At 41.4% G+C, this 24,902-nt stretch overlaps 1 protein-coding gene across 1 annotated transcript in view; it reads left to right on the top strand.

The window, feature by feature from the left end:
- Positions 1-356: 356 nt before the first annotated feature.
- The window catches only part of ACLY (ATP citrate lyase), a gene marked incomplete at its 5' end in the record, with an annotated part of 1,378,630 nt that continues 1,354,084 nt past the window's right edge, over positions 357-24,902 (top strand). The window contains 1 exon segment of the mRNA XM_044054761.1: positions 357-535. Within this exon segment, the coding sequence (XP_043910696.1) occupies positions 377-535 (159 nt within the window).

The raw sequence follows: 24,902 nt of genomic DNA on the forward strand, positions 1-24,902 counted from the left end.
TAAATGTATAAGAAGAAAGTGAGAAAATAACAGTAAGCAAGCATGGGTGTGGTGTACAAAGTGTGTGTGTGTGTGTGTGTGTGTGTGTGTGTGTGTGTGTGTGTGTGTGTGTGTGTAAGGTTAGAAGTATTGTTATGAAGAATTAGAAAGGTGAATTTGGAAGGAAACCTGAGATTATGCTGTAGAATGGGGATCAAGCTTGTTAAGCACATTTCTTAGGTCACCTTTGCGTTTTGGTGGCATTTACATTTCTGCATTGTTTTTTGGTAGTTGCACGAGTGACATTATTCTGTTCTGCCAATCTGTAATCCTGACTTTTGTTTTGCTGCAATTTTACATTTCTTTCTTCTGTTTAGGTAGTTAAATGTAAATAGCAATGTCTGCTAAAGCTATTTCTGAGCAGACTGGGAAGGAGTTTCTGTACAAGTACATCTCTACTTCAGCAGCTATCCAGAACCGGTTCAAGTATGCCAGTGTGACAGAGAGTACAGATTGGGACCGCCTTGTTCATGAGCACCCTTGGCTGTTGACGGAGGTGAGCTTTGTTAAGCCTTCCATTATTATTCAGCTATGTTGTGAAAGTTTTATTGTAGAAACTTTTTGCTCATTAAAAAAAAAAAAAAAATTGGTTCTGTGTAGTGGAAATGGTGCTTACAGCTATTGTACATGCAACATGCGTATTTGTGGAAGTACCTTATAAGTTAGCCTAGCTACACACCATTTTCCCCCTCCAAATGAAATTTGACCATGCATTGGTTGTAGTTGTCAGACACTATGACTTAAGAAGAGGTCCATTCTGTGTAACCTGACATCTGACATAGGTGCCAGGACTTATTTACATATAAAAACATGGTCTGTATTGAATCACCACCTATAAATCTGAAATTGTATCATCTGAACAAATTTAATCTAAAACCGAAATCATCAACCCCCCAGTGTTTTTGCAAGCCCCCTTGCCCTTCTCACACCCCCCACTTATTATATACTACAGCTCCAAGATTGCACAACAGAGGGGAACCACAAACTCCCATATCCATGGATTTAGATGAAATGATGTTAGACCAAATTTATGGCACCCTTAATTTTCCCAAGATGTCTTCCTACCTTTCCTCTTTTTCATAATATGCCATGACACCACCTCTGTTCTGTTATCTACTGCTACATAACATTTTGGATCGAGAAAGAAACTGCCCCAGATTGTACTGGGTGATTTTGCTTCTTTCATTCATGCAAACTACAGTTGTTTAGTTTTTCATTTTTTTTTATTGCAGATTGTGTGCACGCGCCTTTATTTCCTCACATTTGTTTCTGAATCTTTTCTGACGTTTGTCAGAAAATATTTATTTATACTTCTGTTTCTTCCTATTGTAGCTAAGCTTAAGGCCCACTATCTTGAGTCCTGACAGTCTCTCTCCCATGTGCCTGTTATAGGCCAGTTTCACATGCTGAGAGGCACAAAAGATGCCTGTATTGCCTTGGACTATAGAACAGTACCCTTAGATGTTCACCTGCATTACATTCCAGGACTTGACCAAGCATCAGTGGAGGAAGGCTTTGGAAATATTCTTCACTTCCAGCACTTTGATCCATAAAGCATCATTTTCATAGGTTCTTAGGAGGATATTAGGCTAAAAGCCCTAGAACCTTTACAGGCTTAGCCATATTTATCCTGGGTTGCCCGGTTGTCAGTAGTTAGGTGAGCGAAGTTCAGAGGTATGAGTCTATGGTAACTAATACCGACTGCCTCTGTCCATGAGGGACATGGATGTCATCCCAGCAGTGAATTTTCGGTCACCCATACATTGATCTAGGTTGCATTTAAAGAGGGCTAGGGAGGGGCTCTGCTTCAAGTGAATCGAAGCTTGTTCCATAGAAAGCAAAGTCTCTGGGAGATGTCTGTCTCTTTCCAGCATGATTCTTTCATGTCAGTGGGTAGGTTAAGATCCCTGGAGCAAGTGACCCTCATGCAGTTTGATTTATGAATGTGTAGCATTTCCATCAGGGCTGGGTCAGAGACTGCCCTGTAAACCAGGCACAGGCCTCCCTTAGCAGCCTCTTGGAGACTGAATACAGTGACAGAGCTTTCAGTCTTTTTCTGAGTATGGACTTGTTTTGTGTACCCTGTATTTTCTTGGTAAGATACCTGTGTGGTCTGTCCAGCTGTTGCAGATATCTGGTGAGATACATGCATAAGGGAGCATTGTACTCCAGATCCAGGCCCTTGGTGACTTTCTTGAAGTCAACCAGGTTTAACAGGCATGTTCTACCCTTAACACATCTGAACTGGGTTAGATCTGTAGTTTGTAGATTACCAGTATCCTTGTTGATAAGCTGCATAGTGATTCTATCCATGGCCTTGCAGATGAGGTTTGGCAAACTTATGGGTCTATAATTCCCATGGTTGGTTGGTGGTCCACCTTTGTTCATAGGTTCATACTAGGCTATCTGCCCTAGGGCATTTATAAGCCTAGCCCAAAGTTTTTGTGGCTTTCACCACCCCTTAAGTTTGAAGGATACTATGCCCATTATTTTGCCGTGCCTCTGTCCAGCAGTGACACTGAGGTGTTCCCTGGGGTAAACCTGCAATCTCCCATCCATTGGTCAAGATTTCTCTTGAGCAAAGCCAGCGAGGTGCTCTGCCTCACATGTACCGGGATTTTGTTCCACAGCATAGGGAGTCTCTGGGTGATGAATCTGTCCCTCCAGCACGTCCTATTTATAACCGTGTTAAGGTTTAAGTCTCTTGCTCTTGTAGTTCTGATGAATTTGGATTTTTTGAGGTGGAGCATGTTCATTAATTCCGGGTTGGACATGGCCTTGTATGTCAGGCACAGGTCACCTCTGAGCAGACGGTATGCGACTGAATAGAGCTGGAGTTCCTTCAGTCGGGCAGCATAAGACATATTTTTGAGACCCTTTATCCTTTTGGTGAGGAACTTTTGGGGCCTTTCCAATTGCTGCAGATGTCGGGTAAGATACATTCCAAATGGGGCATTGTACTCTATCATTGGTCTGATGAGTGATGAGTACAAGGGAACAATGACCTCCCTTGATCTAGATGTGAATCCCTTCATGATCAGGTGGGCAATGTAGAAGGTCTTCCTAACTACTTTGGCAACGTGAGTGTCAAACGAAAGGTTGCTGTCAACCTGGGTCCCCAGATCCCTGATAACCTCTTCTGTGCTTAGTGGATTGCCACCTATATGGTAGCTAGGGGTAACCTTGTTTTTCCCGAAGGGTATGACTATGCATTTTTTGGCGTTTAACTTTAGGCCATGGCTCTGGCACCAGTTATCCGTTTCTGAGACCCTTCTGAGGGATATCTGTGTCTGATGTGTTTTCAACTATGGCGCCCAGCTTGCAGTCATCTGCAAACTTTGTCAGCCATAATCCTCCTGTGTAGAGGAATTACTATTGCTGTCCTCCATTCTGCTGGAATATAGCCAGTCTGCAGGCTGTGGTTGAACAGGGATCCAAGTAGGTTTGGTAGGTCTTGTTTTAAGTTGTTTAAAAGGCAACCTGGGATGCTGTCTGATCCCATTGATGTTGTATTTTTGGCCTTGGAGAGCACCAAGATGACCTCCTCTCTTGAGATAATAGGCTGAGGAATGGTGGCGGGTATACTTTGGGGAATGACTGGAGGGGACGGGGGTGTGTGAAGTTTGCTCTAAATCTGTCAGCTAGCAGGTTGGCTTTTACTTTTGATTGAATATGGGTAATGCTATCCACAAATCAGTTCATCGTATAGCTGGGTATTTATTCCCCTTTAGATTTTGGACATAGTTAAAGAATGCCTTGATTATCCTTGGCTAGAGAGGCTATTTTTGCTTCATAATTAGCTTTGGAGGACTTGACAAGATCTCTAATTTGTTTGTTTAAGCTAGAGAAGGAATTCTTCCTTTGCTGAGCCTGTTCCATCTTGTTTTTGGACATTAGTTTATTTTATTATATAGCCTGTTTGTATTAGGGGTCCACCAGGGTGGCTTGTTTTTTCAGTAAGACTTGGTTTTAATCCAGTCAAGTATAGCCATTTCTGTACAGTTGCTTAAGTGATTATACTTTGTGTTGGCATACACCTCTATATGGAATTCCATGTTATCTGTATTTGAGGGGGCTTTGAAACTTCTTATACCATTGCTTAGTAGGAGGTAGTTTGTCTTGGAAAACTCCTTGAGTGTTTTTGACCTTGCTGGGGTATCTGGTCTTATAATTACATTGAAAAAGAGTGATTCATGGTCCTATATTACCAGGGAGGACAACACACTGTGTGGGGGGGGTGCTTTTCCCATGTTAGTGAACACTGTGTGCAAGACATTTGAGACCCTTGTGGGTGTGCTGACTATTTGATCCAGAGCTTTTGCATTGACAAAGTCAAAAAACCTCTGAGCCAGCATGTTTGTGTTCATGTATGTTTTCAAGTCAATCACCCATGAGTAAGGTGTTTGGCTGTATGGTAAGTGAGTGCAATAAGTCCAGGTATGCAATATGTTTTTTCTGGTTCATGGTTGGGGACCTATAGATGGCTATGATGTGGTGGTGGATTTTGCCTAAGGTTAATTGAACATGGAGTAACTTGAGAGAGAGTTGTACTGTTAGACTAGTCTCGAGGTGTACATATCCTTTAATGAAGGTGGATACACCTCCTCCTCTGGTTCTTTCATGCTCTATTTGTGGTCTGAACATATGGTAGGTGTTGTAGTCCTGCATGGCCAGGGTGCTTTCTGTGGCCTTGAGCCATATCTTGATGACTGTAGAGGCATCAGCATCTTCCAAGCTGAGGAGTGCTTCCAGGAATGCAGTTTCTTGTTTAGACCCCTAACTTTAAGCAGCAGTACTTTGAGTTTCTTTAGAGAGGATTGTGTTACATTGGGAACTTGGTTTTGACACTGCCGAAAAAAGGCACAATTGGGGTGGCTAATGCCTTTGTCAGTATTAAAAGCCTAGATGAGACAGGTGCAGACCATCTCTGGCAAAGCAGCGTAGCCTTTTGACCATGTCTTCCCATGCTGACAGATATTGGATCCCCTTGGACTGACGCAAAAAACTGTCAATTGTTAGTCATTCATTTTTTGTTTGTATTGTGGCATCATCCTTGGGGGAAGGTAGAATGCTGCTTAAAGCTAGACTTGTACTTGCCTGTGACACAGTCTGAGAGCTCAGTCATATCTCTAGGTTCATAAGTGTTTACTAGGCTAACAACCACAAGGGCCTTTTTAAGCCTAGACGTGCATCCCAAATCTCCGACAAGTTCTGATACTGTTAATAAGTGTAAGCATGGGCCTGGGAGATGATCTATTTACAGGTTACCTGTGTCCATTAGAAACATGGGTGCAAAAGCAGGGATGAATTTCCAGTTTCCCATCCAATTGTCCAAGTTGCGCTTGAATTGGGGTAGGGAGGAACTCTGCTTCACATGGATGGGTGAGCCTGTTCCATAGATTTGGTAGTCTGTGGGATACATGCTTGTCTATCCAGCAGGTCTTGTTTATATCACAGGCAAGGTTTAAATCTTTAGAACGGGTAATTCTGGTGCTGTTTATTTTGTGGATATGCAGAAGGTCCATCAGTGTGGGATCTGACAACACCCTCTATGCCAGGCATAGCCCTCCTCTCTAAAGCCCGTACGAAACAGAATACAGGGATAGAACTCTGAGGCGGTCTGCATAGGATATTTTACTTGCACCCTGTATTGTTTTAGTGAGGAACCTCCTGTGGACTTTCCAGTTGTTGGATATGCCTGGTTAGGTACATAGCAAAGGGGCATTATACTCAAAGATGGGTCTGATGAATACCGAATACAGTGGAACAATGACTTCCTTGGACCTTGATGCCATACCTTTATTTTTAAGTTGCACAATGTAGAATGATTTCCTCTCCACTGTAGATACCTTATGACCAAAGGCTAGATTACGATCTGTGTGTCCTTGAGTCCCTGACTACTGAGACAACTCTAAGGGGTGTATTGTCAATATGATAGTTACCAGGGATGGTTGACTTCCCAAAGGATACTGTTATGGATTTACTGGCATTTAGTTTGTCCATGGCTCTTACACCAGTTGTTCGTCTGTGTCAGCCCCTCCTGGACAACATTTGTGTCGGTGTGAGATTCAGTGCTAGCTCCTAATTTGCAATCATCTGCAAATTTAGTCAGCCAGAGACCAGTGACATTGGCCTTGACTTCTGAGAAGTAAATGCCAAAAAGGAGTGGTCGAAGGACTGATCCCTGAGGGACTCCAATTGTGACTGGCCTCTGTAGAGGTGGAGTCACTAATTCTAACTTCCTGGGTCCTGTCTGTGAGCCAGTTAGCTATCCACCAGGTGATACAAGAGTTTGTACCTAACCACTTGAGTTTGTCATCAATGCCCGAGTGAGTTATTGTGTCATATGCCTTGACCAGGTCAAGGTAGGCAGTGTGAATGAGTTTGCCTTCATCCCTTGCTTTAGTAACCTTCTCAGAGAAGTCCACCAGGTTGATTAGGCATAATCTGCCCTTCACAAAACCAGCCTGGGTTGGGCCTAATGTCTGGAGGTTTGCTATATCTCTGTTGATCATCTCCATTATGATTCTTTCCATGGCTTTACATACAAGACTAGTGAGACTTGCGGGTCTGTAGTTTCCAGAGTCTGTAGATGGCCCACCTTTTTTGCAGAGGGATGACTTGTTGCCTTTCTCCATTCATGAGGCACAAAACCTATTTGGAATTACTAGACAACTGTTGTCTCCAGAGGCCTTGATATGTTATGTTTCATGCTATTTAGAAGGCATCCTGGGATATTGTCTGGGCCCATTGATGGAGTGTTCTTTGTTTTAGAGACAGCATTGAGGACCTGTTCCCTAGTTGATAGTATGGGGAGTTATGTTTGATATTTCCTGAGGGAAGGTTGAGGGGGAGAGAGGGGTATAACGTTGGAGCTGAATTTGTCAGCCAGGAGGTTTGCTGTGTCTTCTGGCTCAGTATAGGGTGTTCCATTTATAATGAGCTCTGCACAACTGTGTATTTCCTTTGAGGTTGCAGACATAGCTAAAGAATGCTTTGTGGTTGTCCCTGGCCTGGGAGGCCAAACTTGCATCAGATTTGGTTTTGGTAGACTTTGTCCTCTGAGTTTAGTTTGAGAATGCTTTTATCCTCTCTTCATATAGTCTAGAGGGCTACATCATTTTCCTTTCTTCCTGCATTACAACAGCAGCATCTGTTAAATTAAACAGGCATCAGTCTTGTGAAAAGAAGTCTGAAAATCTGAGTCTTGTATAAAACTGAAAGCCCACAAAAGTTATTGGGCATCATAGATCTTCTACATAAAGTCCTATGTAGAAGAGTGTCTCTGTCTTCAGAGTAATCCTTCCCTCACACTTGAGTTCAAGGATTCTGGTAGTCTTTTGGCAGAATCCGTAAAGTTGCCTTCTGTTGTAGTGGGATCGTCCACAGGTGCTCCTCCCAGGGTTCTGGTCCATTTGCTCCCTGAGCAGATGTCCTTCTTCCAGACACTCACCTTAGTGCATTCCTACTAACTGATTTGTCTGCTGCCTTCCACAGACTTGATGCTAGGACTTTGAGAACTACTTCCATTGCCCCTCTGCTTTTAGAGTGCCAGCAGTCTCGGGTATCATTTTTATTTTGCACTTTTTCTATAGCACCATCAGGTTAGGAGCTGGTAGCTCTGAAACTTGATTTTCTGAAACTATCAGCCATGTTTTTTTTTATTACACTCTCCCGTGGTTTTAACTCTGTGGGGTAGCATATCTTTGGGCTTTCAGTGTATTCTGTGGTTCATCCTTCCACTTCTTGCCAGGTAGTTTCAGATATCTGTTTCTGTGCCATGAAAAGCCACATTCTCTCAAGATTTTCCCTTCCCACCCTGATCCCCAGTTGAGGTTAAGAGTTTTGTGAGCTGGTGCTTGATGCCAGGAGATGTAAACAGTGCAATTGTGAAATAAAGCACGTTGAGCCTGACTTTAAGTTGACCATTGAAAATGTAGACAATGAGAAAGGGGATAGCTTCAAATCCCCCACCTCGTGACTCAAAAATTTGCTGGTGAAGTTTTGTAGTCTACTCCTGTAGATCATCCCCTCCTTCTCTCTGCTGCATTAATCTTTTCTCTATAGCAGGGACTACAAAAAGCTTTTGCCTCCCATCACCTTCATTCTAAGTGGTTTCACCCTGATGTATGTTCATCAGGACTCCATACAGTGCAACTCTATTCTGTAAGAAAGCGGACTTCGTGTAGCTACTGAAGGAATGTTTGATATAGGGAGAAACTTCAAGACGCATGCTAGTTTTTCAGCAGCTCTCTGCAGGAGGCCTGTTCTACAGAGCCCAACATTTCCTGAATTGGTTTTGAAAGAGTACATTCAGATGTGCCGTTATGTCTTATGCACCGTGGACTTTATCATAGATAATTTGTATTTTACAAGATTTGTTACTGATTAACTATTGTGTACTGCAGAAAAGCTGTCTGATGCATCTTTAAAGGACTAAGGGCTAGGATACTAATCTAATTGCCTGTGTTTCCTCAAGGGATTCCTTCTATATTTTTCCAGATGAGTTTGGATGTGCTGTATGGCTTCTAAATATGGATACATCCACATCCATCAGGATCACCAAAATGTCAGGGATGTGTCTGGTTAGAGTTAGGTCAGTTTTCAACCGTTCCACTTGCACCAACTTTTGCCCCCAGCGTGTTCACCAAATTTACGTCCATTGCAACAGCTCACCAAAGGTTGCAGTGATGTGCGATTTCTCTGTATGGACATCTTGATCCTTGCCGGTCTGGCAGATGAGTGTCTAGTTGCAGAGAGAATCTGTGCCAAAAGTATTCTCCTTTGGAGTCTCACTGAAGTCTTTTTGTGGTGTTGCCACCCCTATGTTTTTTTTCCGGACTATCCTGAAATCAAACTGATTCTCCGGTAGTCTGGAAAACACTGTACAAACTCCGGTATTCTGTTTCAAAAAGGAAACAGAATATCAGAATTTGTAAATTGGCTGATTTACTATGGTTTTTTTTTTTTTTTTTTTTTTTATATACAGAAAAGCATAGTAAATCAGCTGAAAGCAGGCAGCAGGAACGAAAAAGAGGGCGGTCCCTGCCGAGTGATGTCATTGTGATGACAAAAATGGGTATGGTTTGGGCGGGGTTACTGGTGACACAAGAGGTGTGGCTTTACTCCGATTTTAGCCACGAAGGAAGGTGGCAACCCTGACCCGTTCATAACTCATTGAAGCCTTAACTCATCTCATCAGTTAGTTTTTAATTGTCTTTTTATAGTAAAGTGTAAAGACTTTTTTTCCCCTTGATTTTACTAGGGATTGTGTCTCAACACTGCCGAATTATAAAAAAAACTCCAGATTGCACAGCATAAGGTAAGGGGAGAAAACGGATCCTGATTAACTTACTAATACAGTGAGCCTTGAGGAATTTTTGCTGCAGTGAGTTACAAGATTTCTTACAGTGAACCATGCTAAATTGCATCTTCCTGTAGTTTTGATCCTCACACTGGTGTCATTTCACTAGTGCCAGGATTGATTGATTGATTGGTTTATATTTTGCTTCCCAGGCTTGAAACAGGCAATTTCTGTCCTTGTTCTTCCAAGTAGTATCTATATAGTCTTGATATTAATATTGTAAGGTTTATGGCAGCATCAGTATTCCTGATTCATCATGTCACACTCCACAGTAGTCCTTCATTGGACTTTTTGGAGTCCGGTGATCCTAGCAGCACTCAGGTTATTTACTCCATCCTTTGTGAATTTCTAGGGTGCATGATTCACATGTAGACTGGTGACCATCTTACTGTTGTCAAAACAGAGAATCCTTTCAAGATTGACTCATCCGGTTACAGTTACTATGGACATACTGGCCCTAGGATTACATGACATTTGTAATGAGCAGACTGTCCAGGGAACATGAAAAGCTCAGGAGTTTCACTGTTCTGGAGATGTCGGCCACAGTGGTGCAGCGGTTAGCGTTCTCTTCACAGCAAGAGGCTCGCCGGTTCGATTCTCGGCTGGAATACCTTCTCTGTGGAGTCTGCATGTCTCCCTGCGATTGACTGAATGTTAAAAGGCATGCAGGTAGGTGTGCCTTCTTTGAAGGTTGGACACTGGGCTGGCAACTTGACACCATAAAAAACCACTGACAATCATAAGTGGACCTGTTATCCGCTGTGGCAACCCCTAACCAGGAGCAGCCAAAAGACACTAACATTGTTCTGAAGATTAGGGTGGTTCTTGTGTTCCTGCTAGCCTTCTATTACTGTCTTCCTAGAGAAGTCCACTCTCCAGTTTGACAGCATGGAGATAATTTAGCACATCATGTAGCAAGCAAAAACTTTTTTTTTTTTTTTTTGCAGTCCAAGCCATGTGAGTGCGGCAGTGGGCCATCTGATCAAAACACTTACTGGCAGCAATGTCTTTCGGTTTTCCCAGTTAGAGGTTGCCACAGCGGATCACCGGTCTACAGATTGATTGGCAGTGGTGTTGTTACAGTGTTGAGTTGCCAGCCTGGCACCCAGACTTCATAGAAAGCACACACAGAGGGTCTATATTATATTCTTAAAAGCCAACAATGTCTAATCTGACATTGTCGACACGAGAATATCGAACGCTCAAAATCTCATGAGTGTAAACGGAAATCTCCGTAAGGGGAGATTTCCGTTTACTGCAATGTAGTGCGGTCTCGGAGTTGGCATATTTAAGTACCGGGGGGTGTGGGACTCAGCCCACCACGTGGGGGGTGCAGGGTGGCCTTTGCCTGCTGACCGTTGGATCCTGTTTTGGTCTTATGGGGTAATTTGTTCTAATCACTGAGTGAGAGATCACCAAGAAGGGCTGTCGTTTAATTAGTCATTGGGGGTGGTTTAACATTTCCCTTTATGGCCTTTTGTCCCTTGCGACTGCTGGTCTGTGCAAGGGAAAGGGCATACCTTGGGCTGTCTGTCCCCTCACTTCTGCAAGGAACATTACCAACAAGCAGCATTACTCCTCTTCCCTGAAGAGCAGGAGGTGATTACCCTGCTCATCCACAGAGAAATTGCACCATCTCTGCATACCTAGTTCACACTCATTCCTCTTCCGTCCCACTGGGTGTGGTGAGCGGTCAGTGTCCTTTCATTATGTTGCTCCTTGCCTTGATTCCTCCAGTGCTGAGGCTATTGATCAAACCCTGGTCACGTGGGTTGCAGTTTAGGCTCCGTACTTCTGTGGAGTTGAGCAAGTAGTTTACACTTTTTTTTGTTTAAAACAAAAGCACCTTCATTAAATTATTACTTGAAGCATAGACACACACAGTAATACAATTTTTCATGCATTGTATACTGTATATATGCTTTCCTTCTTTATAACAATTGTATACTCCCAGCATTTTATATATATATATTGTGCAATTCATGCTTTCTGTTAAATCTCACTCCTCCTCCTGAATGTTATTCTGCATGTATTGTTCCCATAGCTTCCATTTATTTTTATTTCATTTGCTCCTTCCCTTTTCTACAGATCTCACTTCCATTTCTTTTATCTCTTTAACGGTGTTCACTACTTCAATTGCATTTGGTTTAGATTTTGATTTCCATTTTCTGGTAATTGCTTTTTTTGGTTGCAAATTGCATTAAACTTGCTGCCTTACAATATGTAGGCAATTCAGATCCTGCATCCTGACTGAAAATAATTTTAAGATTTCAGCTGGCCATATCTGAACGAAAGTGTCAGTCTGTAGAGCATTTTTGGAGTACAAGTCACAATGCATTTCTTGTACTTGGATTAATACAATTTATTGTGTTGTGAGCAGCAATATTAAAATGGTGAGCAGTTATTTCATTAAAATGTGGTATTGTAGCAATTATAGCAACATAAAGCCATATGACTGAAGCTGTCTGAATTGTTCTCAAACAAGATCCGAACAAATCCTGACTTCCTGTAACTGAAAACTGAAGACTTGAACCAAAATCTTGTGTAACTGAAGAACTGTGCCAGAAGTTGTCTTGAAAGTATACGTCTCAATACCAATGTTTATAAAATTCCTCTGTCATTGTTTTACATGCTTCATCAACCTTTGATCCCAGGCCGTGCACCATTTACATGCTTCATCAACCTTTGCTCCCAGGCCGTGCACCATTTTAAATAATATTATTTATTTATATTTATTTATAGACGTTTGGTGATCGGGAAAGTCTGACTGAATCAGAAACCCATTTTCGCGGAGGCCTGGGAGAAAAGCTCCACAGTACAAAGTTTGGACAGTAGAAGTTTAAACAATATTAAAATCAAGACTAATGTACATTTTTGTAAGCCTAGATTAAAAGTACAGTATTGGCAAAAATATATACAGTCAAAACATTTGTACAATCGAGAAAAGAATAACCCTTAGCATTTTTAATAATGTAGAAATGGCATTAGTTGACAAACCAGTTAGAGAGAGAGAGAGCTTGATTACTAAGCTGTCAAATAAGTTTTGACTTTTAAGTAACACTGATAAAATAGTAATATGAGAAGTCAAGCATTAGTAATAAAAGAAGTTTAGGGGTAGATGAAGAAGAGTATAGAGATGAAGGTGGTGATACAGTAAAATGTTTTGTTTTAAGCTGTGTTGAAGGAAGATTATACTATGGGAATGGTTAGGTTAATTGAGCAGTATTATGGCTAGAATGGGTGAGAAGTTTGTAGCTAGTAGAAGTATGGAAGTTTATGATTAGGATAGAGTGAGAAGAAAGTTTAGTGTAAGAGGAAATGAAGATATATTGGAGGGTGGAAGTACTGATTGTAAGTTTAAAAGTTTATAAGATAGAGAACTTAACTGTAGATGCTAACTAGGATGCAAGTTTGATGTAAGAAGGCTTGGCGGTAAGAGGAAAAGGAGTCTGGGCAATTAGTGAAATTGGTATGTTTATGCTTAGGAGCATGGACAGGTGTGAGCGTTTAGTCTTTCATAGTAAATTTGAGGGTCTTAAGGGATTTGATGGTACAAATATTTGGTGGTAATAAGATTTATTATTTCAGGTGCCTAACTCGTTAATATCTCGTAAGTGTCCCTAAGTTCTGAGAACATGTTCTCTTGAGAATCTGTGAGTTCTGCATGTCTTGTTGTTTTGACTTGAAGGTTATTAGCTTTTCACTCAAGTTGCATTTAATAAAGCTGCGTGTAAAATTTAAGTGTAAAATGAAGATATAGGCCTGCTTCAAAATGGTTGTATTTTCAAGCCTATGCAAAGGGAATACTGTATGTATACACAAGATTTATTCTAACAAAACTGTATTTGTGTAGCATGTATCCTTACAAGAGTCATGTTCTCAGTTACAGCAATTTTCTTCCCAAATATTTCTGACAGAGTATGCTGTTGTGCAGTTAAGATCTTAACTCCTCACACTCCTAGAAAATATGTTCCCACGGACCTCTCTCTCTCTCTCATCTCATCACACCACTAGCATTTGCCATCTATGTGAGGAAAAAAAATCTTTGAATTGTACTTGGGGTAGCAAAAAGACATATGAGAACACTTCCAAGCAAAAATCCTAAACAATCTGGACTTCATTGTATACTTGGGAGCAATACACATGTTCTTGCATTGTTCCTTTGTAAATTGCTTTTCCAGTCCCTTTCCCAAATATTTTCTAACCTCTTCTAATTGATACTTGGTTATACTGCAAGTATTTTGTATGCCATACTAATTATCCCTTTAACAGCAACTTTTGTTGTACATCGAACTAAAAACAATACAAGCGCAGGTCTGATTCCCCTGTCTCTTTTTTTTTTTTTTTTTTTTTTTTTTTTTTACTGTACTCTGTCAATCTGTTGTAGGGAAGGCAGTCTCTAGCCTGTAGTCATCTTCTTGACCTCATCCCAAGTCTTGCCTTTCAATCTGTAGTGATTTGCTACCAGTACCCTGGTTCCTTAGCAGTTTTCTCCATTAAATTCCAGCCCCCTTTATCTGTTTTCTGTGTCCCTATGTGGAGTCATCTCTATTTGGCAAAATCTTCTTTCTCCATTCCCATGTTGATTTAGTTCTTAGAATACTTTCCCTTTACACTTTATCAGCTTTAGCTTGTGATATTTTTAGTATAAGGCTTAACTGTGCAACTGTAAAATATCCCTTCAGGTCAGGTAGACCTAAACCACGTTGTTCTATGGGGAGGATCAGCTTGTCCTCTTTACAAACCTCTGAATAAAACGGATGGGACTAAAAACATTTTCACTGCTTGTGTTTTACTGTCCATATCCATAAACAAGCTTCCAGTTTCTCAGTTTTTATATTCCTAGCTGCCATAGCAGAATTATTTTTAATCCATACACTGAAATACTTCATCTTATGATGTCCCCATAAATATGGGTGTTGCTGACAATTCATGTGTGGGGACATTGTTTTACTGCTGTAGCCTTCGTTTTATCTTCATTAATTTTATGTCCCAAAAAGACTATATTTCACAACACAGAAAAGTTTTTCTGAATTTATTAAGTGCATCATCATCCACAAATAAAGCCAACTTTTCATTTTGATTACCAAGCCAATTGCATCCCTGAACTTTTGAGTTCCTTGTTCTCTTTGCCAATGGCACTGAATGTAAAGCAAGTAATGTAGGAGAAAGAGGACGCCCCCTGATTTGGTCCTTGTTTGCTTCCACCTTTAATTCTTGATACTGTTCCTTCATATTTCCTCCCAATTGACCGTGTTTTATTAGGGAATGCAAATGCTTCCATTGCCCTAATGATAAAATCATAGTTTACTATATCAAATGCCGTCTGCATCAACACCTAACAAAGCACAGTGGTATTTTCTTACATTCTGCTTCCCTCTGGTTAATCATTGTTCTATTAGTGTTGTCAAATTTTTGCCTGTTTTCCACAAAACTGCACCGATCCATTTTGGCAACACCTTTGCCCATTTTCTTAGCTAGCATAAACCTAAACATGCTGTAATTATTATTTAAAATCGAAATGGGTATATGTGAAGCTGGACCTGCTGTCTTTTCCTACTTTGGGTAATACAGCCACAGCTTTCTTCCAAGATCCTCCTTTTAAATGCTATTAATCGATATCTTCCAGATCTTTATCACTTTCTTCAACTTCCAAATTTCTATAGTCAGTAACTGAATTTTACTAATTATTACTCAAGCTGTCACTGTTACTGGCTATTTCTCAGTTTTTTTTTTCACACAGAGATTAAATTAAGTTAATGATCAGTGTGCAGCCATCTTGAAAATCTGCCTTTCCTAATTGAAGTAATTTTTAATGGTATTTTTATGGGCAAAACTTTCTTCAAACACACCAGAGGATTGGCAGTAGCAAAACCACTCTACCTTGCTGTGTCAGCTCTGTGAAGGTCATGCCCCTAGACTGAAGATAACATTAATATTAAAAATATTGCTACATTTTAAAATAACTACTTTTAAGTAACCCTATGTTTTTAGATGTGCCATATGTTAAAGAAAGATTATTGCATAACGGACTTTGAATCTTGGGTTACACGCTTGACATCTCTAAGAAGTAGTATTAAGCACCATGGTCCCTGCCTGGAAATGCTGTCAGCCTTTAGTAACACAAAATATGACAGTTCTATATGTAAATATAAGCAGTACTCATTTAAGCTAAAATTCAAGCTATATACTAACTTATCAAAATGTCCAATCTACTTAAATTACAAAACTATTTCTATATGTGGTGATGTGCACCCAAACTCTGGGGCAGACCCCATATCTGTACACCCCTCCCCACCTCTCCCACATTTGTTTCCCCTAAAAGTCTGGCAATCACCTCCATCAACTTTCAAATTTTAGGAAACTAAGTAACTGTACTCCACTCCTGAGTCTCCAATTACTTAATGTCTTTTTTTACTGAAACATGGCTTATCTCAGTTAGACTCTGAATTTTCCCCATGTTATAACGTATGTGTGAATAAATTAAATAAAAAAAGAAAGTGGTGCAGCCATCCTATAATCCAGCTACCTTGCTGACTCTCCCTCACCTATACCCAGCTTTCACCTAGCAGAGATCCTGATGTCAAATGTTAAACTAAATATTTAAAAAAATATGCATTATTGCCCTGTACACCTTCCCCCCCAGGAAATGATATCCCTATTCTGGCAGATATTCTACATTGCATATGTAACTCTGTTCTGTAAAACTAGAATCGTTGGTGACATCAGTATCAACGGTCCAGTCCTTACATCAGACTGTCCCTCCACTAGTATGGACCTATATGATTTCACACAACTTGTAATCTCCCACACAAAAGGCAGTAGCACTGGTACTATCCTCGACTGGATTCTAGTCTTAAATCCAAGTCTGTACTGCTCTACCAAAACCTTCCCTGACTCCCTCTGTGACTATCATCCCATCTATGTTTAAAGACTAACAAACCATCCAAACCAGTGGTCGTGTTCTTAAGGAATGCTGTAATCATACCAACTTTTACTCAGATGTTTTCTACTGCAGAAGCCATAGCACTGGCACTTTACTTATCGCTGGTCCATCTAGAAAGTAAAAACAGCTACGTGATGTTACTACTCGGTGACTTTAGCTCTACTTTTAATACTGTCATCCCTATGCAGCTGGTAGGAAAGCTGCTTCAACTTTCAACTAAACATACCACTTTGTAATTGGATTCTGGTCTTTCTCACTGACAGACCTCAGAAAGTGTGCATAGGAAATTACTCTTCGAATAGCATCACTCTGAATACTAGAGGTCCTCAAGGCTGTGTACTGAATCCTTTGCTGTTCACCCTGTTAACACAATTGCACAGCAAGGTATTACTCTAACCACATCATAAAGTTTGCTGTTGATACAACAATGGTGGGCCTCATCAGCAGTGATGAAGAGGCAGCATACAGGGCTGAGACAGAATTGATTACCTGGTGTGACAGTAACAACTTATCACTAAACGTGAACAAAGCAAAGGAAATAATTATGACCTACAGAAAAAACCACAAGGAACATTCTCTATCAATGAAGAAATAGAGAGAGTGAGTAGCAGGAAGTTTCTGGGGGGTGCATATTGATAAGGACTTATCCTGGTCTACCAATACAAATGCCATTGTCAGGAAGGTACATCAGAGGCTACACTTTTTTGAAAAGATTGAAGAGAGCAAACATACCATCAACAGTTCTCACAACCTTCTGCCCCAGTAGAAAGCATCCTGAAAAACAGCCCCACAGTGTGGTACATAAGCTCATCTATCGCTGAGCACAAGGCTCTCCAGAGAGTGGTGAAGGCAGCCGAGAGGATCACCAAGACCACCCTACCAGCCATCCATGAAGTGCACATGTCCAGATATCTAGGCAGGGCCAAAGAAATGAAGGACTGCACCCACCCTGATCGCAGGCTGTTTGTGTACCTGTCAAGCATGTTCATAGCATAAGGTGCAGAACTATGAAGTTCAGAACAGATTTTTCCCCCGGACCATCAGACTGTTGAACTCTGGCAGCAGTCACGCTCCATGCCGGCCATCTGGGCCATCGGTTCATTGTGGAAGACTGTATCAAATTGTGCAATAACTTGACTGCCTGTCTCAATCCAATATTAGTGCAGTACTCAGTAAGTTGAGCCAATTCACTGGTCATCAGGGATAGTAGTAAGGCCAGAGAAATGTCTCATTATAGTGCAATATCTAATGCTAGTCTGTAACTCAGTCACAGTGCAGTACTCATGACTGTCTCATTATGGACAATGCTCAATACAAGTCTTTAATGCAATGTCTTGCCTTAGAAATGTGCAGTACTCAAGCAGAGAGATCACCGTATAATAAATGTTAGTGAGTTTAATGGATGTGCAATATTAGGATTATCTGTCTAGAATTTTATGGTATGTAGTAAGTAGTTATATATGTATTAATGTCTTGTCATATTAAGTTTATGTGATGTCAGAGTATTTGAGTCCGGAGATACGGATTTTTGTTCATTTTTTGCTCTTATTTGATTCTGACAAAGTTTACTTTGACTGTGACTTCAGCAATGTACTTAAATCTCTTGAGTGGTCTTGCCTCTGCTCTTTACCTCTGGGTGATATAGCCCTAAAATTTTTAATTCTGTATTTCTTGATAGTCTTAAGTGTTACCTCCATTAGAAAGGGTTAAATCTACCCAAACTGCTTGACTATCTCATGCTAGCGCAACTTTAATGCATAGCAGAAACAGCTTGGAGAAAATGGCAAAAAAAAAAAAAAAAAGCCACAAATCCACTTCCTACCTAGAAACATAATATAGCCATCTCTGAACCCTTACAAAAATGTTATTGCTGACAAAAAGTTTTACGTGGAACCACAAACTTTAAAAATACCCCCATATCCCCCCTCCTAAAAAAAATTGTCTTCTGTTTGTTTACAAAATCTTACACTGTTGAACTATTTTCCCAGCTCCTCCCCTGACATATCACCCATGTAGACTGCTAACAATTTCATCTCCTATTTAATAGAATCAATATTTGACCTAATCCAGAACGGCTTACAAACCAACACTACATCTGATGAGCTCCCTCTTCTAAACATACCTTCCTTCTCCATAAAAACAGTATCCACTTGTATAAAACATTTATTCAGTAAACTTGAGCCTCTCTCCCCCACTCCACTGACAGTCTACCTACAGAATTACTAAAGCTTGCTGCTATCTCCATCGCTTATCCAGTCTCCATTTTGATTAGTCAGTCCATGTTAGAGTCGCACTTCCCATCTGTCGGGGAAAAAAAGTTACATTGTTGCACTTTACAAAGTTGGTAACTCTGCTATAATCTTTAGGGCTAAGAGAATCTTATCCCCCTCTGAAAACTATTAGAGAAATGCATCCATTAGCAACTTTTACAGCGCCTTCTCCAAGAAAATCTCTTAACCTCTATCCATCATGGCTTTCACCCTTAACACACAACTCAACTACACTGGTTACCTTCTCAGACACAATAGTTAAAGCCCGAGAGAACAATAACCTTGTCTCTCCCTGTTTTTTAGATCTTTCCAAAACCTTTGACATAGTCTCTCATTCCAAATTACTTTCTAAAATGTTGCCACTAGGTCTGTCTAATTCAACACTCAATTGTTTCTCAAACGGTCTAACTGAAATAAAGCTGTCAGATGGCTTACTGCATACTTTACTTTTCTCACAGTTGCTACTAGTGTGCTTCAAGGCTCTATCCTTGGACCTCTTCATAATCTGTACACATCCACTGAACAGTCTTCCTTCATTTAGTACGCAGTTGATTGCACCCTCATCTGCTCCTCAAACTCACTTCTCACTTTAAAATTAAATACTCAGAATGCCTTCAATTGCATTGAAAACTGGCTCTGTGAAACCAACTCTTCCTAAATCCTAAAAAAACAAAATTACTATTCTTCCCTAATTAACGCCTCTTAAAAAATAGCTTCAAAATATCTTTTTTCAATCACACAGAAATACAGGTTTTATCACACAAAACTTAGAAATGCTGCAAAAAAAATAATCAGAACTAATAATAAACCCTGTTTCTCCTCACAACTATCCTCCCAAAGTAATAATCCCAAAAAATTCTGGAAATCTGTATCCTCCCTTCTTGATCCAGGTAACATCCAAAACCCATCACCCTCTTCTGACAAAGACCCTTACCAAATAGCACAAATATTTAACCCCCATTTCATTGAAACCATCTAAAAACTAATCAAGAACTCATCCTCAAAAACCAACCCTAATTTCAGAAATATCACACAAATAGACCCGATATGTACCTCTGTACACACTATGGTTCCCTGTAATAGTATTCCACCCAATCCACCGTTCTCCCTACAAACCTGTACCTACATCTCTAACTCTAAAATTGCTAACCAGACTAAAGCCCTGTTCACTCATCGCTGACAAGTTGCCACCAGAATACTTACAACTTGCAGCCAGAGCAAAAGCTTACTCTGTTAGTATTCTCATCAGTCATTCTATCACTGAATCTTATGTGCTCCAATTATGGAAAAAAATCCATTATAACCCTACTGCACAATGGGGCTAATGCTCATGATCTCTTAAACTTCCAGCCAATCTCCATTCTCTCCCTCCTAACAAAAATCCTGGAAAAATGCGTACAAGCCCAACTACAAAATCACCTCATTAACAGCATCCTCCTAGCTCCCACTCAACATGGATGTTCTTCATTCCACATTGCTGCAGTCCTAACCATTGGGTAGTCCGCTGTCCAGTCGGCCCGAATACCAAAGTATATGGCTGACGTCGGTCAGGGCGCATTAGACTGACGTCAGTACGTCAGGGTACTAATGCGCATGACCGACGTCATATCCCCAGTCTTTTTTGCCGCATGGTCCGATGCAGAAGCAATTTTGCGAGTGCAGGTTGGCGTTCTGAAAGTTTCTGAAGCCAGAGTTTCAGACCGAATCAAAGTTGGCTAAGTACCCCGTTGGGGAATATTTTCGTTTTTTCTTGCCTCAGTATTTAACCGGATGTCAGAAAAAGTGAATAACTGTCTTTCTTGTGGGAAACAGATACCTCATAGGGATTACCATACTTTGTGTATACCTTGTTTAGGGCCTGAGCACGGCGTTGTTGGATGCCGCTCTTGTGCTAGATTTAACAAACGCACTATTAAGAGAAGGTTAGACTGTGCCAGGTTAGTGTTTGGGAAGCGTTGTAATTATAAAATGCCGTCGGATGCTCCGATGTTCGGCTAAAAAACGCAAGGACAAAACAGCAAAGCCTAGAGTGGAAGAACCGACAGTCCCAGACGTCGGTTCTTTAGAGGGCTCAGTGGAGCCGGAGGTTTTGCCAGGTGTTTCTTTGGAGTCTCAGGGAGAGACTTTACTGTTACAGGATGTATCCTCTCAGGAAGTAGGCCAGGCTGAGGGGGCTTCTCAGGTGGCTGTTCTTCCCTCTCTTCCTAAGGTGGTCAGAGCCTCCCCTTCTGTTTACAAGGCTTCTTTGAGGGGCAGGCCGAGTTTTGCTTCAGTGGGGGTTTCTCCTAGTGCTTCAGGGTCTTTGCCTAAGAAACATATGCTTAAAATGGCAGAGGATTTGATTACTATGATAAGGGGTTCTATGCCCCCTCCTGATAAGAGGCCTAGGGTGGAACCTGAGTTTGAGAGTTTTGAGCAATGCTCGGAGGCTTCTGAGTCTTGACTGAAGACTTGCAGGAGTACCCTCCTTATTCTGATTCTGATGTGGATGATTCTACTCCTTCAGCTTCCCCTCCTGAGGATTTTTCATTTTCAGAGACTCTGCATTCCATGAGGGAGCATTTTAAATGGGAAGGTCAAGATTTCTCTGATTCCAGGAAAAGGCTTAGGGAATTCTTGTTTTTACCCCAGCATAGGCCTTTAGCTATACCTCCTGTTTTGAATGTGGTGGAAGATGTTTTTGCAGAAGCTTCCCTGAATCCGGATTCTTTGCCTCCTGCCCCAGTTAAACCGGATAGGTATTATAGGGTGCCTGAAGCTCATAAGTATCTTTTTAAGAGTCCTAGGGCAGACCCGGAAACTGTCTCTCAGGGGCCTAAAGGTGTGAAGGCCTCAGTTGTTAAAAATCCTGTCCCTCCTGATAAATGGGGAAAGAAAGTGTATACTTCTTCCACTTTAGCCATGAGGGCATTGAATTGTCAGTTTCACATGTTAAAATATCAGAATTATCTTCTTTCACAGTTGAAATCTAAGGTGGATGCTCTGGCGGAAGGTATTGAGTGTAAAGAGTTGCAGGATTTAGTTCATGTGTCTGAACAGGTGGGTAAACATTCCTTGCAATGTGGTTTTGATGCTGTGCAGGCCTCCTCCAGGGTGGCTGCCACTGGTTCTGTTCTTCGTAGGCACGCCTGGTTGAGAGATCAGAATTTAGCTGAGCATGTTAAGACACGGATTTTGGATGCTCCCTTGCAGTCTGATGTGTTGTTTGGTTCGCCTGTAGAAGCAGTTTTGAAGAAAATGGAGGACAAGGCTAAGTCTATGCAAACTGTTAAGGATTTTTTGCAGGTGCAGCCTCCAAGTTTAGTAGAAATTGGCCTGCTAAGGGATGGACTTATCCTGCTTATGATTCCCAGTCTAGGGGTAGGTCTAGACGTGGTAGGGGCAGAGCTCAGGGTTCTTTTAGGCCTAGGACAGGGAGTTCCCCTGCTCAGACTTCTGGTGAGGGCAGGGGTCAGTCCTTTCGTAAGCAGACCCAATGACCTGCCTTTTCAGCTGCCAGTTCATTCTCGCCTGGCAGCACCGTTGGGAGGAAGACTGTCTCTTTTCAAAGAAAATTGGGATTTAATTACCCAAGACAGATGGGTTCTGGATATCATTCACCACGGTTACAGGTTTTATTTCCATACCTTGCCTCCTTTCAAAGGCATGCCAGACATTCCTCCTCTACAAAGACAAGAGGCTCACAAGCAAATTTCTCAGTTACTCCAAATAGGGGCCATTCAGCCGGTTCCTGTGCCAGAAAGGGGCCTAGGATTTTATTCTCGCCTGTTCCTAGTACCGAAGAAGGGGAACACGTGGAGACCAATTTTGGATTTATCTATCCTCAACACTTATCTGGACATTCCCAAGTTCAAAATGTTGACGTTACAACAGCTTTTACCTCTGCTGGGCAAAGATCACTGGATGGTAACTTTAGATCTCAAGGAAGCTTACCTTCATGTGCCTATAAGACTAAGTTGCAGAAAGTATCTGCGTTTTCGAGCTGGAAATTCACATTATCAGTTCTCTGCATTGCCCTTTGGCTTATCTACTGCCCGGAGAGTATTCACAAAGGTTCTGGCTCCAGTGATAGCTTACTTCAGGCTAAAAGGAATTCAAATCTATCCTTACTTGGACGATTGCCTGATTCTGGCTCAAGAAAGGGAAGACCTTCTACAGCATTTGGAATATGTCATAGCAGTGCTAAGATGCCTAGGGTATTCTGTGAACGAAATAAAGTCCAGTCTAGTACCCTCTCAAGACATGTGCTTTCTGGGTGTGAGACTGAATACAGCAGCCCAGATGGCCTTTTTAACCCCGGACAAACAAAAGAATCTTTCCAGTTACTTCCATCAACTATCTCTTCAGTCCGGGCTGACTGCAAGGACAGTCCTTCAAGCCTTAGGGTTCATGGCATCTTGTATTCTGGTGCTTCCCAATGCCAAACTGCATATGAGGAAGCTACAATGGTATCTCAAAATGTATGGACACAGCACTGCCAGGATTTGGACACTGTCATTCAAATAATACCTTGCATTCAAAAGGAATTTTTGTGGTGGGCTCAGGAATGTCACCTAAACAAGGGACTCTCTGTGACCCGGCCAGAGGCGAGTCAAATTCTAACGACAGATGCCTCAGACATTGCTTGGGAGCTCATCTAAATGGAAAGTGGATACAAGACAAGTGGCCTGCCAGACTACAGCATCTACATATCAACATGAAGGAGATGTTAGCAGTCCAGTTTGCATTAATGGCTTTCAAGGAGTTACTTCTTCCAGGGCAGGTGTTGATTCTAACAGACAACACAACTGTCATGTGGTACATCAACAAACAAGGGGAACACATTCTTACCCATTGTGCAGGCAAGCAATGATTTTATGGGAGACTGCGCTCAGCTTGCAACTAACTCTTCAGGCAAGGTTTCTGCCGGGAGCACAGAACTCCTTAGCAGATGTGTTAAGCAGACAAATCATGGATCCCCACGAGTGGAAACTGGATCTTCATGTATTTCAAAAGTTGACAGTGTCCTGGGGAACTCCAGACATAGATCTGTTCGCTTCTCCACTAAACCACCAGCTGCCAAAGTTTTGCACAAAGAGGTTTCATCACACAGCTTGGAAAGTGGATGCTCTTTCTTTCAGTTGGAAAAATCTTCATGTGTATGCGTTTCCACCTCTGCCTCTTCTTCCAAAGGTGCTTCTAAAGGTCAGACAAGACAAGCCAAGGATGATTTTAATAGCTCCAGATTGGCCTCTGCAGCACTGGTACCCATTACTGAGGAGTCTGGTAAAGAAGCCTCCATGGCCTTTACCCTTGATTCCACATCTGTTGTCTCAGAAGGACGGTCGTCTGCTCAATGTCAAGCTTCACTCTCTTCATCTAACAGCCTGGCATATTCTGTTTTGAAAGACAGCAGGTCTCAACTTCCTCAACAAGTTTTAAATGTGATTATGGAAGCCAGAAGACCTAGTACAAGGAAAGTGTACGAGAAAAATGGAAGAGATTTTTATTTTGGACTGCAGCAAAGAATTTGGAGATTTGAGCCTAATTTGAGTGTGGCTCTTCAATATCTTACTCAGTTATTGGACAAAGGTTTGTCTTTCTCTTCCATTAATATTCATGCTGCAGCAATTTCAGCTCACTATGATTGTGACCCACCATTGTTTTCACATCCTTTGTTCAAGCAATTTCTTAGAGGGGCAAAGAACATAAGACCCCACGTAGAGCTCCTACTCCTGCTTGGGATCTCAATTTTGTGTTGGAGAAACTTACTCTACAACCTTTTGAGCCTGCAGCTACTGCTGAACTGAAATACTTGTCATGGAAGACTGCTTTTTTGTTGGCCATTACTTCTGCAAGAAGGGTTTCTGAGTTACAGGCCCTTATGGCGGTTGAGCCTTTTGATTTTTCATAAGGATAGGGTATCATTACGTACTAATCCTTCCTTTATGCCTAAAGTGGTTTCTAGCGTGGCTTTAAACCAAACTATTCATTTGCCTATGTTTTATGCAGATCCCCAAAATAAAGGGGAAAAGATTTTGCACACTTTAGATGTACACAGGCAATTGCGTTATTATTTGAGCAGGACTAAGGATTTTAGGCAGTCTCAGCAGTTGTTTGTTTCTTTTGCTTTGAGTTCTCAGGGCAAGCCTGTGTCAAAACAAACTATTTCTAGGTGGATTGGGTTTTGCATTGCATTTTGTTATTCCCATCATGGCAAGGAGATTCCAGCTGGGATTAGGCCTCATTCCACTAGGGCTACTGCCACTTCAACAGCATTTCTAAGGGGTGGCAACTAAGGATA

Source organism: Protopterus annectens, chromosome 13.part0 (genome assembly GCF_019279795.1).
Source record: "Protopterus annectens isolate FY-2018-M chromosome 13.part0, PAN1.0, whole genome shotgun sequence".
NCBI lineage: Eukaryota > Metazoa > Chordata > Ceratodontiformes > Protopteridae > Protopterus > Protopterus annectens.